Genomic DNA, 16,952 nt, shown 5'->3' on the forward strand with positions numbered 1-16,952 from the left:
CTGGGCATGGTGGAGCACGCCTTTAATCCCAGCACTCGGGAGGCAGAGGCAGGCAGATTTCTGAGTTCGAGGACAGCCTGGTCTACAAAGTGAGTTCCAGGACAGCCAGAGCTACACAGAGAAATCCTGTCTCGAAGAAAAAAAAAAAAAAAGAAACGTAACAAATGACTCCTAATGGAGTCTGCTACACTCATAGGTCAGTGCGGCCATCATACTCAGCCATCACCAGAGAACATGTAATACAGAGACCCACAGCTGGACCTGTGCAGAGAGGGGGAGACCTTATAACACTTGGTCTTAAATAAGCTGTCTCCATCAAATCCCTCCTTTTAGGGCTCAGGGAACCCTGAAGATGAGAAGGCAGAAAGATTGTAAGAGCCGGGAGATTGGAGAAAACCTAGGAAACGAGGCACTCTTAACACAGCAGGGCTGACACACATGGATTCAGTGTGGCAGCATGCATAGAGCCTGCACAGGAATACCCAGATGGGGTCCCAGTGCTGAGAGGGGAAATGGGCATAAGCCCCTTCCCTAACCCAGAAGCTGTCTCCAACTGATAACCACTGGCCAATGAAACATCAGTTTTCTCCAGGGACATGTCACTGGGTATGCAAACCACTTTTACATGTAGACCCCATGCCCAGAAGTAGATGGCTAACCGAAAACGTAATCAGTGCTTATGGTATTTTGTAGTTTGGTTTGGTTTTGGTTTTTCATTTGTATGTTTCAGGACATTTTCTGAATATTTTAAAATGCTTTTTATCATGCTCTACAGGTCTTTTGCTTGTATATTATAGTTCTGATGTTCTAAGGGGACCTCTCTGCACACTGTGTGTCTGTGTCTCTGTGAGTTCCTTGTGCTTTTGCTTTGGCTCTTCAGACTTCTGTTGACTTGTTTGTTTTGGTCTAGTCAATTTTATCTGTGTTTTATTTTATCTTATTTTATCATTTTTTTCTTTAAGTTTTATCATTTTCTTTTCTATTGTTTTCTTTTTAAATTTTTATTGGTTGTTTTGTTTATTTACATTTCCAATTTTATCCCCCTTCCCAGTTTCCTCATCAAGCCCCCCCCATCCTACCTTCCCTTCCCCTTGACTCCAAGAGAGTGCTCTCCCACCCACCTACCCACTCTCACCCTACTGCCCTAGCATTCCCCCACGCTGGGGCATCAAGCCTTCATGGGACCAAGGACCTCCCCTCTGTTTGATGCTAGACAAAGCCATCCTCTGCTACAAATGCATCTGGAGCCATGGGTCCCTCCATGTGTACTTTGTTGGTAGTATTGAGAGCAAGAAAGGTTGTAGATTTAGGTGAGTGAAGAGGTAGGGAGGATTTGGAAAGGGTTGGAAGGGGAATACCATAATCAGAATATATCGTATGAAAAAATCCATTTCAATAAAAATAAAGTAAAATTTAAATATACCTACCTCACTCAACTCCAAGACATAATATCATGAAATTTTAGAGCACTGTGAATATAAAAATTTTAAAATAAAGCAGTTCCCATCAGAAATCACTAGGAGTCCACATGTCACCAGCTTTTTCTACAGCAACAATGAGACGTCCAATAGCAGTGAAAAAACACCTTTAAAAAGCTTGTGTACTCATTCCAGCAGCACGTGTACTGACATCCACAAGATGCTGATGGAGGTAAAACACAAGCTCATTGTCAGTCTGGGCTATTTAGGAAGGCCCTGTTTCCAAAAAACAAAAAACAAAAACAAACAAGAAAACCCAACTCAACATTTCCAGGAAAGGTCCATTCTAACCCCCCAAATTTACAGTTAGCTGTGCAAGGCTTGTAGAGACAAACATTTTTCATCCTACCTCCCTTAGAAGACATGCTGGGCTGCATTCCAATAAGCAAAGAAATATAGTAAATATGACAGTGGGTCTGGAAAGCAGGAGGCAGGGGGCAGGGGGAAGAACGGACGTTTCTCAGGGAAGTCCTTGTCTTCCCATCTGTAGCACTTGTGAGGTTCTTTGTCACCTGCCTTAGCATTTTTGATTCCCAGTCAACTGAGGGATAAACAGAGGAGCAGCAGGTAGGAGAGAAACTGCCAAGGAAGCCACCACGGAGAAGGTGAACAAACCCAGCCACCCAGCCTCTTTGACTGACCCCAGAGGTGGGGCAGAGGCCTGTCAACATGGAATGGTGTGGAAAGCTTCATCCGCACAAGCCCCATCACACGTCGGCAGTGGTATCAGAAGCAGGTGCTGTACTCCACCTATACAACTTGATACCTCCAACCCTGGGAAATGATTAGTGCTACTCAGTCCAACACTATGAGGTAAACAACACAAATATTTGAGTTCAGCAACCAAGAGCCCTAGGCAGAGCCACACTCTTGATGGCTTGTTTGAGGCTAAGGCCTGTGACTCTGATTTTATGCTCAGATCCTGAACTGGAGTTCAGTCATGGCACACAGGATGAAGGCAGCAGAGGCGCAGTTTTTAATCAGACGGTTCCGACTCCTGGCAATGTCGCTTGCCTGTATTGTCTGCACTTCCTTGCCAATGTGGCTCTGAGAGACAAAAGGGCCATCCTGGAGGTCACTCAAGAAGTCCCCACTGGAACCAGGAAGACAGCCAAGACTTTAGACTCCAAGTCCATGCTGAAATCAATAGACTTGATCTGCCCTCCTCTGGGTCCTGGCCTCAGCACTGTGCTCAGGTTTGGTGTTCAGAAGCCAGGAGGCTAAGCCAGGCTTGCAAGAAGATGCTGACTGTTAGCTTCCTGGGCATTTAAAAGGCAGAAAAAACGTCTGTTCCTATTGTAAAACTAATAGCCATTCATCATTTCTCCTCACTCACTATCTAATCAGCAGAAGAAAGCCATCTTTGGGATGGGGTTATATGTGCTACTGAGATGCCCTTGTAAAAGGGAGAGAATCCTAAAGTTGTCCCTCAACTCCACAGCGTTCACTCTTGTGCTTCTCATACAACCGGAAGAGGAAGGCCACAGACAAACAAAACAAAACAAAACAAAACAAAACAAAACAAAACAAAATAAAACAAAACAAAACACAAATCCCACCACCAAGAGCAAAACAAAGTAAAGGCAGATCAGGGTAGGGACCCAAGGAGAATGTTTTTGCAGAGAGCCAGGATCCCATTTTAATATTTATACCGTGGTTTTAAAACAAGCAAACTAAGTTCTTTTGCAAAGCAGACCATTGTTGACTGTGGACTGACTAGCGGTAGCAGAAATGCATCAGACCTGCCGATGCATGTCATCTCAATTGGAAATGTCACTAACCCTGTCATATCCCGTGAGCAATCCTGCTAAGAACTCTGACCTTGGAGACAATATTGGGCTCAAGTGGAAGCTGTTTGATGTTGAGCAAATTATTTTATCATACAAGTCCTTTGTTTCTTCATCTACAAAATGAAAAAATAAATAAAAGTTGCTTTCCAGTGACAAATCCGGCTAATGCTTAAGATATTATTTATTCTCATACCTGTTATCTGATGTGACAGTCCCAAGTGCTGGGGACAACACCTTTCCATTCTTCCAAGCACGAAGAATTATTGAAACTTTGCTCTTGTGACCTTAGATCGGTCACATGGTTGGCTTCAGCCAATGCGAGCCGCTGCTGTAAATGCTGAAGCCATAAAAGCTAGTCCACTGTGTTCCACGACTGTAAACTGTAGTATGCCCACTTAAGACAACTTGCAACCCAGAACAAGGGTGACACAGCAAAGTTCACCGTGGTCAGTTGTGCAAGGGCAAGACTATGCGTGTTAGGCCACCGTGATCTCTGAGTCTCCTGTTACTACAGAACAAGCTTCCTGATTGGCTTTAAGTGACACCTGACAGCAGCTGCTTTTTCCATCTCACAGATACCATCATCTTGTGGCGGCTGAAATACACAGGCCGATTCTTGACTTCAGAAGCTCCTAAAGGGGAAAATATCAGACCTATGGTCTGGACACTGCAAACTTAGCAGAGGATTTTAGCATTCAGCCTAAGGGAATCCCGGAAACTGCTAATGCTGGGAATTCTGCATCCTTTGTGTGTGGCCTCACAGCCTACAGCTTTTGGTAACATGGAAGCAATGAGAGGTGGACCAAAAGGAGGCGAGTGAGGGGAGGGAGAAGAAGGAAAGAGACAGTTAAACCGACTCTGCTCTGTCCACCCCCACTTTCTGATGATTTACTACAGCTTGGATTTTTTGCTTTCCTGATTTGCTTTGTTTTTAAATTATTAAATCAAAGGGATTGCTTGTCGTTTCTATGATACTAGAGCTGGTGGTTACCTTAAAAAAAATCTTGCCAATCAAAAAGTACAGTCCCAAGTTGTTCGATATTGCCTCTCCAGTTATTCGTCAGAGGCGTTAGTTACAGTGACCACTGAAGAAATAAAGACTGTTGCCATTGCTCTAGGTTGCTCACCGGCATTTTATGGCGAGACCCTACTGCGGAAGACACCGTACGCTTCGGTCTTAGGACGTGGAGAAATCGAATGGCAATGTCCAGGAAACTTCTTGTTGCTAGAGAGCTCTCATAGTACTTGAAGGTGTTTTGCAAGCACCCAGGGAGAAACTATCCACAGTCTTGCCCAGCTATGAACTCTTCCAACTACAATGAAGGGCTGTGTGGCACGATTTGCCCCTGTGTGCAGTAGCAGCACAAATGTTATGGAGGTAACCGATTGCTTGCTGAAGGGATTTAAGGCCTCCTCCACAGGAGGAAACACCTGCCTGGTGCTATAATCTGGATGAAAGTCCATGGTTGAAGAGCTCGTAGGCCCTAGGTGTAAATCTACCATTATTTTTCTGCTAAAATGAGCAGTGTGTCAAACTGCCTCCTAAATTTACATCTCTTTACTCATAGATCAACGAAGCTCTCAGATCTCCTCTGAAAAATAATTTCTTATTGTACCTGACAGTGTTTAACACAGAAACTCACAGAGATCCACTTGCCTGTGGCTCCTGAGGTTTTTCTTTCTCTTTTTCTCTCTTTCTTTCTTTCTTTCTTTCTTTCTTTCTTTCTTTCTTTCTTTCTTTCTTCCTTCCTTTCTTTTTTTTTTTTAGGGGGTTTGCTCTGTTTTTTTGAGACAGGGTTTCTCTGTGTATCCCTGGCTGTCGTAGAACTCACTCTGTAGACCAGGTTGGACTCCGAACTCAGAAATCCGCCTACCTCTGCCTCCCAAGTGCTGGGATTAAAGGCGTGCGCCACCACCACCCAGCTTTGCCTCCTGAGTTTTAAGTGTTGTGTGATGTGGGAAGCCACAAACGCCATTACAAGATGGTGCTGGTTTCAATAAGCCAACGTCCATGAATATGGGTAAACAACCAATGTGCACATGTGCCATAGAGTTTTTTGCCCAGTCACTGACTGGCCCGAGGCATGTAAATGAGGTACTGAAAGCATAACCAATCAGGTGTAGACACGCCTCTCCTAGGCCTATATAAGCAGCGCCAGTTCTGGGGCTCGGGTCTTTTGCCTACACAGTCAATGCTCTCCCAATAAACGTGTTGCAGAAGGATCCTGCTGTGGCGTCTTTCTTGCTGGCAAGTCAGGCATCTCACAGTGTGACACTATTCCTGGGGAGCCATGAAGAAATAGGAATTGACCTTAGATAGAGAACCAATGACAGACCAAGTACAGATACCACCCAAGTCCACCTTGGTGAGGCAATGAGCTATACTGGAGCTACTTACAGGAATATGGGCAAGAGGTTAATTGCAGGAGTAGAAATGACTCAAACACAGCAACGTCATCAAAAGCCCATACCACCATGGGTGACAGTTCACCATACCTGGACCTCCACAGCATGTAGGCCGGTCAACAGGTTGGAGGATGTTTATCATTCATTTGGTCTGAGTCTCTTGTGGGCAGCTTGACTGGTCTGTTTCTCCAAGGCACTGCAGCAGACCTGTGCTTCTTCTAAGATGCTCAGCTAATTTCTGCCTCTTCCAGGTGACTGGTCTGGTTGAAGCCTCTTTCTAAGCAGCTTGCTGAGAGATTTCTTCAGAGCTTTCCCTATCTGTGAGTCTTTACTTAGTTAGTCTAAGAGTGACTGAGCAGTCTTTTCTGCTTATATATTCTTGGAGAAGGGGTGGCTAGTGAATCTTGTCAGTTTCAGGGACTTCCTAAAGATATTTTGGGTTGTTTGCTTCCTGTCTTAAGGCCCTTAGCTGTCTCTGGGCAAGATGGAATATTTCACTTCCCCTCAGAAAACCCAGTTGTTTCACTTTCCTGTAAACATCCTATCCTAAAATATCCTATTTTTTGCTTGTTTTGTTACCTTCCTTTTCATATCCTATGTTTTAAATTTCCTACTAAGATGAAGGGTGTGAATGTCAGAGAAAACTGCCACATAGTCCTGGAATTACAGGCCATGGCCAACATGCCCAGTTTGTTTGTTTTCTCTTAAGCAGAAGCTGTGCAGACTATTCCCATTTTTTTGTTCTTAGCATCTGCAGCCTGAGACAGATAGGGATTTCTCAGTTAATAAGGTCAAGAACAAGGGGTAATGTCGGGTTCCATTTGTATGAAAAGTAGACCGAATGCAAGATTGTTCTCATCCTCCTAAAGTGTTTTTGTGATAGGACTTGGTTCCTCCTCCATCATCAACAGTTACCAATCTGTTGGGTTGTTTTGGAAACATTATAAACGTCAGTTGATGACCTGAAGCAGTTGCAGTGATCTCCTGATGTACAGGTTGGCTCATGATCAGTGTGTGCTAACTGGGTCAACTCTGGAGTCTTCCTTGAGACAATGCTAGTATTGGTTAACAGTTTCCTTCGTTCCCTTAAGTGTTTGTGAATAAAATGATGTGCTGTCTGAGATTTGTTTTGTGATGAGGGACTCTGGGAAAGCAGGCAAGTATAAAACACAACTGGCCAGGAGTCAATAATGTTGCAAGGTAATGATGGCCCCCAAAGCGTTCTGTGTTCTTTCCTTACATCTGTGTGTGTTTTATTTCCCAGAACAAAAAGTAAAGGGTTGTGTTCTATTTTTTAAGTTCAACCCATGACGTTCAAAATAAAAGTGAAGACCTCTCAGTAAGGCCATAGTCTTAAATGTCTGGTGAAAATGAAGGACTCTAGATAGATTCCGGAGGCTTCTTTTGACTTGGCAAGACCGCCCCAGAGGTCTGAGTAAACTTCTGATGGGCTGCAGAGCCAAAAAGATGGTGCACAAATGCACAGACAACCTCTAATGTTTCCCAGGGTGGGGCCTCCTCATCTATCAAGTTTAAAATATATACATATAAAATTTCCCGAAACAAATAGTTCGTTCCACCTTCTACTCATTGACCCATACTCTTGGCTTCATCGCCAGGGAGCTGGACTCAGTTTCTCTTGGTTAAGGATGTCTTTGCAAATAAGACAGGAAGAAGCACTGGGTTGGAAATCCAGAGGCAAAAACATGAATCCTGTCAGGGACACCAAAGTGACCCAGTGTCTTGGGTAGTATCATCATACTGATAATAAAGTTATCCTGCCAGACTAAAGACCCTTCAGTGTCTCGTTTCTGCAAACCAGAGGCTTCAAATTCCGCTGGGGCCAAGAACCTTGACCCATGGCCTGTACCTTTCTAAAGACCATCTTTCCCACCTTTGCACATTATCGGGAGACTGCTATCCCTGCAGATAACTGGAGAGGAGGTGACTGCTATAGGTGACCCCAAACTTGATAGCACTTTCGGGCTTCGGGAAGCAGGTATGGCAAGGACCTGTATGATTTCTCCTTTGTGCCCTTGCCTGCTGGCACACCCTGACCTGGTCCCCACTGCGGAGAAATCTGGCAGGCGGCAGCGGCGGGCGTGGCCCGCGCAGGAGGCGCGCAAGGCGGGAGGGCGCCGAGCTGCGGCTACTCCCGCGCCGCCGAGAGGGAGGGGCCCAGCGCCGTCCGCCAGCCTGGCTCACCACCGCTCGCCCGCTGCTCGGTGTCCTCGCGAGCCCAGCTTCGGCCAGCGAAGGCGACGTCCATCGTGAGCCCGGGCGAGGCGCGTCCCCGAGCGGCCCGGCGTGTGAGCCTTGCTCAACAGTGCTGGTAAGTGCGGGTCTCTGGGTCTCCAGCTCTGCGGCCGCCGTGCCGCTGGTCCCCGGGTGGGTCGCGCGCATCGCGCAGCTGCGCCGCAGGCTCACAGGTGGCCCCGTGGTGAATGTGGCGCCCCAGGCCCAGCTCTGAGTTAGCCAACTCTCTCCACTCGGGGGCGCGGGTTGCCAGCCCCCACATGGCCCACCCAGGCTGTGGGAGGGAGGACACCCGCAAGAGCCCGACTTAGAAGGGGATGCGCAAAGGCGCGCTCCTTCCCCAGACACACACAAGCTATCCGGGGAGAAGCGGAGCAAGCACCACCCCAAAGGCGTCGCAGCTCCAGGATGGCAGGTTGGGTGGCTACCCTTTCGTTTTATTTTTTTATTGACCCTCCATGGGAAAAGTTTAAGATCATGCAAAGCAAAGTTGGGGCGCAACTGGGGGCACATCCTAGAGAACAGAGCAGTGGGTTTTCATAGCTCACCCTGGAGCTGATCTTGAGCCTTGGGAGTCCAACCCAGGCTAGTCTTGACCCGGCACTGTGACAATCCCTAGAGCGCTGTGAGTCTCTTAATCACGGGTGCTAAGCTTAGACATCTGCAAGCAGCCAGGCATTCGATGGGCTGGGGTTATCTGAGGAGCAGCTGCAACTCAGCCTGTGTTGACTGGTCATCTTGCTCTGTTCCAGCTAATCCCAGTGTGTAAATGGCCTGTGTTTAATTAGCTAATTTTACACCTGAGGTGATCTCAGAGAATGCTCCTAAAATGAAATCGTTGGCACCGAAAAGGAAAATAAAAACAGGAAATGTAAAGGCTTGTTTAGAAAGGGAATCTTGACTGTAGCGGCAGTCCTGTGGGGTACTTTACCCACCTCTTCTGTGGAATAGCGAATCAAAACTCTGCTTTGCATATCTGGCATAAAGGATAGGTGTTGAGACTACTGAGGGAGGATTTTATCGACAGAGGTGTTGCTGCAACTTGCATGTTGTTTACGAAATACCCACTTGGTATCTCTAAATAGCCTCCTGGTCATGTCACTGCCTTGAGCTTTGTTGGAGCTTTTGAAAATAAGACTAAAGGATTTGGTTGTTGTTTTTGAAGCTCCTGCTGGAAACAGTTTAGATGCTTTAAGAAAACAGCAGCTTGTTCGTGTTGCCAGGACATTTTTTTTTTTGTAAACTTCAATATTTAAAGAGCAGTTTCTCTGTATCTAATGTGTGACACCACTTTCATAAAAATAATATCCTGTGATTATTATGTGAACAGGAAAACAGTATTACCTTCTCCCAAATCCACCCCTTGCCAAATGATAGGTTCAATCAGAAAATGCACTGAATTACATAATTGTTCTAGAAGAAAGCAGAATGGATAATGGTCAGTTGTCAAGAACTTAGTTCCAAAAGAAGTGGAACGATTTTAGCACAGAAGGATATTGCATGACTTCAAATGTTGCATGACTTCAAATGAATGAATTGACTTTTGTTTATAAATTTTTTCATACTTACACACATCTCAGCTATCTGAATCTAACATCAGACTTATTGAAATATTAACTTGGTTTATATACATATATGTGATTATGAGTCCATTCTAGATACCACTTCTTCCAAGTGCTTCTTATGCTTTAATTCATCTTAAAGCAATTTATGAGGCTGTAGTTCAGTGATAGGAGTTATTGTCTGGAGTGTTGAGGCTCTGAATGGGAGCCTCAGAGCATGTGCACGCATGTGTACACACGCGCACACACACACACACACACACAGCAATTCTGGTTGGCAAGGACTTTAATTGCCTATGACTCTTTTGATCAATCAATCAATATCTCTGTGTCTCTGTCTCGGTCTCTTTGACTGTCTCCTTGTCTCTGTCTCTGTCTCTCTGTCTCTCTCTGTCTATGTGTGTATATACACACACACACACACACACATATATATATATATGTGTGTGTGTGTATATGTATATGTGTATATATATATATATATATATGCACACATACATATGTGTGTGTGTGTGATTTGTAAGAGCACTCGGTTCTTGCAAACATCCAGAGTCTGGTTCCCAGCATCCATGTTGGATGGATCTCAACTGCCTATACCTCTAGCTCCAGGCCTTTTCTGGACCCCAAGGGCACTTGCACTCACATGTGCACATACTCACACACAGGCACACATAATTACAATTAAGAGAAAGATTTCAATTAAATTAATAAATTAAGGTGCCAGAAGCACGTAGAACTTAAGTAACTTACCCATGAACACAGGCCACAGGACAAGACGTCATCATAAATGCAAAGTTATCTTTATAGAAAGGTAAGATTGTATGACTTACTTACCACTGTTGTTTTTATTTAAACTTAGGTGGAGCTATTTTCCCTGTGAAGAGTAAAGATCCCCAACTGTAGAAGTGCCCATAAGCATCATCGACTGGGAAGCAAGGAGCAGTATGCCAGAACCGTCTGTCTGAGTCTAAAGTGTGAAGACCACCATATCCACCAGAAAAGCCAGGATGGATCTCCACCAAAGCCCCACAGCCAGGCTCCTGCAGAAATGGTGTTCCCATGAGTCACCATTTGGCTGCAGGAGACATTATAATAGCAGGAAAAAACTGAAGCTAATTCGAGTCATTGGCCTTGTCATGGGCCTGGTAGCTGTGAGCACTGTCCCATTTTCAATCAGTGCCTTTACTGAGACAGACTCTCAGAGCAACAGAGGAGAAGCCAGTGATATGAGTGGCCCCAAGGTAGCACAGGGTCACCGTCAAAGAACTCTCTTAGACTTAAATGACAAGATTCGAGATTACACCCCACAGCCACCTGCTTCTCAGGAAGACCAAGCTGAGAACAGTACTGAGCATACCCAGGGAGACTACCCAAAGGACATCTTTTCCCTGGAGGAGCGAAGGAAAGGTGCCATCATTCTGCATGTCATCGGGATGATCTATATGTTCATAGCATTAGCCATCGTCTGTGATGAGTTCTTTGTTCCTTCTCTAACTGTCATCACTGAAAAACTGGGAATCTCTGATGATGTGGCTGGAGCCACCTTCATGGCTGCAGGCGGGTCAGCCCCAGAACTTTTCACGTCTCTGATAGGGGTCTTCATTGCTCACAGCAATGTCGGCATTGGCACCATCGTGGGTTCCGCCGTGTTCAATATTCTCTTTGTTATTGGCATGTGTGCTCTGTTTTCTAGAGAAATCCTAAACCTGACCTGGTGGCCGCTCTTTCGGGATGTGTCCTTCTACATCGTTGATTTGCTCATGTTGATCACATTTTTCCTGGATAACGTTATCATGTGGTGGGAAAGCTTACTCCTCTTAACGGCCTATTTTGCCTATGTGGTTTTCATGAAGTTCAACGTCCAAGTAGAGAGATGGGTGAAGCAAATGATATCTCGCAATAATGTTATCAAGGTGACAGTGCCAGAAGCCCAAGCAAAGGTCAGTGAAAGTAGTCTTAACTGTTTTCTTAGCATAGTTCTAAACGCACATGTTTTGACAAGCTGTAGCTTGTTTTTGTTTTGTTTTGTTTTTTTAACTATGATGATCTTTGGGCTAGAGTGAGTAATAGATTGTATTCAGTAGTCTTGTGAGAGCCAATGAGTGATATTAGAAAATATAATTTGTAGGACATTTTCCTATGTGTCTACCAAGTGTCAAAGCTACTATAGAGTTAAAAAAAAAAACAATGTAAATATAGGTTATATAAGCATCCCATGTCAGACTCAGCATTGGCTGGTTTTTTGGAAAAACAGACCCAGTGATTTTGAGAGTGGTTTCATTTTGATGTGCATATTCTTAGCAAGTGACAGGGCTTTCTTTTTAGGTAAGCATATGATAGTGATCAAGAACCATCTCTTTGCAGATGTTTAGGGGAGAAAGTTTGTTTTATAAGAGCTGTATCTTTCAGCAGCAGCCTGGGCTTACCAGCTGTTTGGCTTCATTGTGGTGACTATAGATATTTTCCCTTTTCTCTTTAAGTCAGTTTTATTTCATGGTGCTGGGGATTAAACCCAAGTGCCTCTCACATTGCTAGGCAAGCAACCTGAGACTGAGGAACACCCCCAGACCTATGCTATTTTTCTTGATCCATGTGATCTGATTTGAAAGGAATCAGTATCCACTGTAGAGGAAATCTCTGGCCAGCCTGCTTCTGTATTGCAGCAGACCTTTTGCCCAGCATAATAAACATGGCCCAGTGTACAGTCACAGGAGAATGGAGGTAATGGTGCTTGATTAAGGAGGCAGATTTGCAAACAGTTTAAAAGAAATTGATCTAAAAAAAATGTAGATTTGAAAGAAAAACAATAGATTCATCAGTGAATTTTTATGTAGTTTCATAATTAATGCAGCATTCTGATTTATAGTCTAGCTATAAAAATGTCATCTCTGAATATGATTTTAAACGGAAAACCCAAGTACATACAGGAACTTTTCGTGCTTGCAAGTGGGAAAATCCTCACACATATAAAAAGCAGATGTTTGAGAAACAGTAGGAGATTTGATCACAAAATGGAGAAAAATGGTATTATTTTAGTTAAATTTACGTAATTCCATTATCGTCTAGTTTGATGATCATCTTTTTTTTTTGTAGTAGCCACCGAGTAGAAGCAGAGTGGAAAAATCACTAGTGATATTTATGTAAACAGGAGAGAGAAAGAGAGAGAGAGAGAGAGCACAAAAGCGTGCAAAGAAGAAATGTTTTAAATATTTTTGTCATGCACATGTACATGATGTGTGTGTGTGGCGGGGGTGAATGTGCCATGCCACATGTGTCCATCAGAGGACAACTTGGTCGAGTTCATTTTTTCTTTCATCTGTGTGAGGGTTCGGGGAATCAAACTTGGATCACCAGGCTTCTGTAATTAGCACCTTTACTCTTCTCTGGTCCACGGATGTTTATACTATATATTTATTCTAACATTTATTTCAGAGTGTGCTCATTGAGAACTGTAGTTTCTCGAGCTGTTTAGCACCATATGCAGCGAGCACGCATTCACGGGTGACAGCTGATGACATACCCTTCGTGACATCTGACGAAGACATTCTTTGTGCTATGTGCTCTACCTTAGTAACAAAAAGGATGACCCCCAAACTCTCCTCAGGCCTGTTTGAATGATTTGCTTACTAGTCTGTGGTCTATTTCAGTCAGTGTACTGGGCAGTTCTCAGGAAAAGCCATATTTTTGAGAAGCATTTTAGAAATATCCCAGGCATATCAACAGTGAAAAGTCTTTTGAGGAATTCTGAACCTTGGGGGTTTTTTTTCCTTTTTCTTTTTCTTTTTTCTTTTTTTCCTTTCTTTTCTCCCCCCCCCCCACCATCATGGCCCTTCTTTACATAGACATACACTTGGTTGGACATTGTGCTGGCCGCATTTGCAAACGTCGGAACTTACAGAGTTTGTATTCTGATTTCAGTGGGGATAGGAATGCAGCTGGGTTCATGCATGTGGGAAATAGCTTTAAATGCAGGCTACAGAGAACACTCAGTCAACTATAATGTCCTCACTAAAGGAGACCTGGCAGATTTCTTACCTGATTAATTCGAGGTCTGTCATCTCACTTTTCTGATAATTTATAAGTTGGGGATTCAGGCTGACATGCCTTTCTCATATCCATAATTTATTCTTAATTCTATCTTAGTTTTAATCTGTTAAATTCTGAGTATACATAATCATAAAGTTGGAGGTTCTAATCTTAAATATTTCCATGAGTGCTTATTCTCTTATGGTTCTTTCATACTACAGTTTTAATTTAATCTATGCAGTCTTCAACCTTTCTTTTAGCACATGATAACTAATTGGAGTAGATGGGTTTTTTTCCATAGCAGACCTGTATCTGTCTAGGGCACAATCATACATTTTCAAGTGGGGTGGTTCATAAGAACCTGATTCTGTTCAAGAAACTATACCTTGGTATCTCTTTGGACTCACTGCTGGAACTCTGAAGTGATTATAGTCCTTATCACATTCCTGATTCCAGAGTCCTGTAGAGCTTTCTCCCCAGCTCTGAGCACAGATATCTCAGAAGGGCTGATTTGAGTATAGCCACTTTCCTTCTGGTGTGCTGAGGTCACTTTGACTGGAATAGCATGTTTCTTCTACAGGAATCAGTGCTCTGATGTCATCTGGACACTTAGAGAGTCCTTACACTGAATGTGCCCCATGTGCATCTTAGTAGGAAGGGCTACACTATATAGACATCTAGAAAGCAAATACTAGCTCGTTTTCCTGTAAGCTTACTTTGTTGCTTTGTTTTTGCAATTATGGGGCAGGAGAAATTGAGAAAGCAGAAAAAACATATTTTGGGTAGCAGATCATCAAGTGGTTCTTGCTATTGGTATAGTCAACTCTTCTGGGCTCAACATAGTGAACTAGCTTTCAAATGACTTACTTCAATAAGGACATTGGAAATCTTAATTTGGGTTCATAGTGACTGATAGATTGTGCCAGAAAGCAATAGACTGTGAACATGAAGAAATTGGTAATTCTTTTCATAAAATGTTGCTTCCCCATGTATGTTTTTCATTTTTAGGTTTTTTGTTTCTTTGTTTAAGTTTTCTTTTGATGACTCAACTACCTTCTGTAAAATGTTGCATGGTGTCATGACATGATACAGAAGCCCAGACAGAAAAGTTTTTTTTTTTCTTTTTAAATCTGTTCTTTGAATTTCATAAAATGTTCTTTGATCATATTTACCCCCCCCACTTTACTTAGTTCTGCCCCCTCTTTACTTCCTACCCAACTTTGTGTCCTTATTTTTAACCTTTAAAGACCAATTTGTGCTCTCCAAATATTCTTGGATGTGTAGTCTTCCACTGAATAGTAATGAACTTGTCAAGGGCTACACTCTTAGGAAAAAAAAAAAATCCCTCCTCTCTCTTCCCTCTCTGCAGCAGCCAGCAGCTTCCAATAGCACCAAGCTTGTATGGCCTCCTCCACTCGTCACAGTGGGACTTAGTCTGGCTTGAGTTTGCACAGGCCTTTTGCATGCTATCGCAACATCTGGGAATTCCTTTGTGCGTCTGCCTTACTGTGTTCAGAAGACATGTTTTCTTATAGTCGTCCACTGCCTCAGGCTCTTACAATCTTTCTGTTCCCTCTTCCACCATGATTCCTGAGCCTTGGAAGAAAGGAATACAGTATATATGTTCCTTTAGGTCTGAGCAGCCTTCTGTCTCTTATTCTATGCACCTTGGCCAGTTTTGAATCTCTGTGTTAATAACTATCTACTGCAAATTGAAGCTTTTCGGTTGAGGATTGAGAGATGTATTGATCTCTAGGTGTAAGGATCTATAGTGATCTATCAATATGATAATAAGTCATTAGGACTTAGTTTTAACTCTATCCATTAAACAAAATGATAGCAGTAAATTCTTCTCTGGGACCTTTCATTTATCTAGCTACAGCCTTGTGACTGGATAATAGCGTATAGGTTTCATCTTGTGCAGGGCGAATCAAGTCAATTTTTTACAAAGTGGTTGGTTACTCCCATGATAGTCATGCCTTTATTACACCAGTGCATATGTCTTGCCAGTCTGGTCATTATTGTAGCTTACAGGGTTCATAGCTGAGTAAAACTGCTGATGAGTTTTCTCCTCTGGTCGCATGCCTAGTATTTTCCTCTCTATACACACTAGCTAGGGATAAAAAGTCCAGGCCAATACCAGTTGGATTTCTCCATGTTCTATGACTTCAAGTGTATGGTGGCTTCAGAAGTAGGGTCTTATATAGGCCGTAGCCAAGAGCATGTGAAATAGCATGTAATTCTTGGGGTGGGGGGTATGGGACCACTCTGAACAACAGCTCCAAAATAAAGAATTCATTCCTGGTGCTGGGATTTTGACTTGATAGCCCGTGGTGTCTAATGAAGGTGGTTTTGCCTGCTACGGGTAACTCTACTTTATCTCTTAATGTATTTGTATTTATAATAGGAAGCACCTACTTCCTATTTGTTTTTGATGCCTTTCTTAGAAATGTTTTTAGTACCATGTACTTCTCTCCGTATTCCCTCCTCTACTGTGCTCTCTGTTCCCCCATTTCAGTTTAACCCTTCCTGTCCCATTACTCCCTTTTAGCACTTTTTACCAGTTCATTCTATCTCCTCTCCCATGAAACCTGTCCCACAAGTACCCTGAGTAATTTCCTGACGTCCCTGGGTATCAGGAGAGGGGTTTAAACCCCATCCATGTAACAGTCCTAGTGGCTTCTGAGAAATTACTGAAGCTCTCTGAGCCTCAAGCGTCTTAACTTTGAAGATGAAATTAATAGCATTAGTTTTCTAAAGACTGCAAAAGCAGTTAAATGATCACTAACAAGCAAAGCATCTAGCGTAGCCTTTGACAGTGGTGTGGTCAGTATATGTTGGTTCCCCTCTTTCATTGTTTCATTCTTAAATGAACAGTAGGTCAAAATAAGTGATTCTGGGTTTAATTTATAAGAGCATTCCTTGAAGGATAAATTTACTTTAGTGGCTCACTGGGTTAAGCAGGTTGCTGTGCGTCCCAGGGGAATGTATTTACCATGTGATAATCTTCGTAAACCTAATGACTAACTATGTACAGTGACTATTGTTTACATGTTACACATGTAAACAAGTCCAGTGAAACCAAATGTGAGTGTGTGTATGTGTGTGTGTGTGTGTGTGTGTGTGTGTGAGAGAGAGAGAGAGAGAGAGAGAGAGAGAGAGAGAGAGAGAGAGAGAGAGAGAATATGCATGTGTGGTTTGTCCTGAAATTTTATTGCCCAGAATTTTGCTTGAAATAAGGAGACCATTTGAAAGGGGCTCAGAAATACCTGTACTAAGTATAACATCTGTTTAAAGCATTTAGGCATAGAATGATTGGGACCCTGTTTTTCAAGCCCCATCGTAGCTGGTTACTGGTACTGGGTGTTAGAGCAGTCTCTTTTCAGGATATGCAGACATTTTAGGGAGTGCCTAGCTGCTGAGACCTGGTTTTG

The 16,952-nt window shown here is 43.3% G+C and overlaps 1 protein-coding gene across 9 annotated transcripts in view; it reads left to right on the plus strand.

The window, feature by feature from the left end:
* Window positions 1–7,795: 7,795 nt before the first annotated feature.
* Window positions 7,796–16,952, plus strand: part of Slc24a2 (solute carrier family 24 member 2) — a 245,733-nt gene continuing 236,576 nt past the window's right edge. For 8 of the 9 annotated variants that reach the window (XM_085839192.1, XM_029476317.2, XM_029476319.2 and 5 more), the window contains exons 1-2: window positions 7,796–8,006; window positions 10,352–11,432. In XM_085839192.1, the coding sequence (XP_085695318.1) occupies window positions 10,500–11,432 (933 nt within the window). In that variant the 5' untranslated portion in view covers window positions 7,796–8,006; window positions 10,352–10,499. Of the gene's footprint in view, window positions 8,007–8,137; window positions 8,346–10,351; window positions 11,433–16,952 lie in introns of those variants that run through there. The other variant, XM_029476318.2, reaches the window with a different exon arrangement.

The sequence above is a fragment of the Mus caroli genome, unplaced genomic scaffold (genome assembly GCF_978045245.1).
Source record: "Mus caroli unplaced genomic scaffold, Mus_caroli_1 scaffold_6, whole genome shotgun sequence".
Classification (NCBI taxonomy): domain Eukaryota; kingdom Metazoa; phylum Chordata; class Mammalia; order Rodentia; family Muridae; genus Mus; species Mus caroli.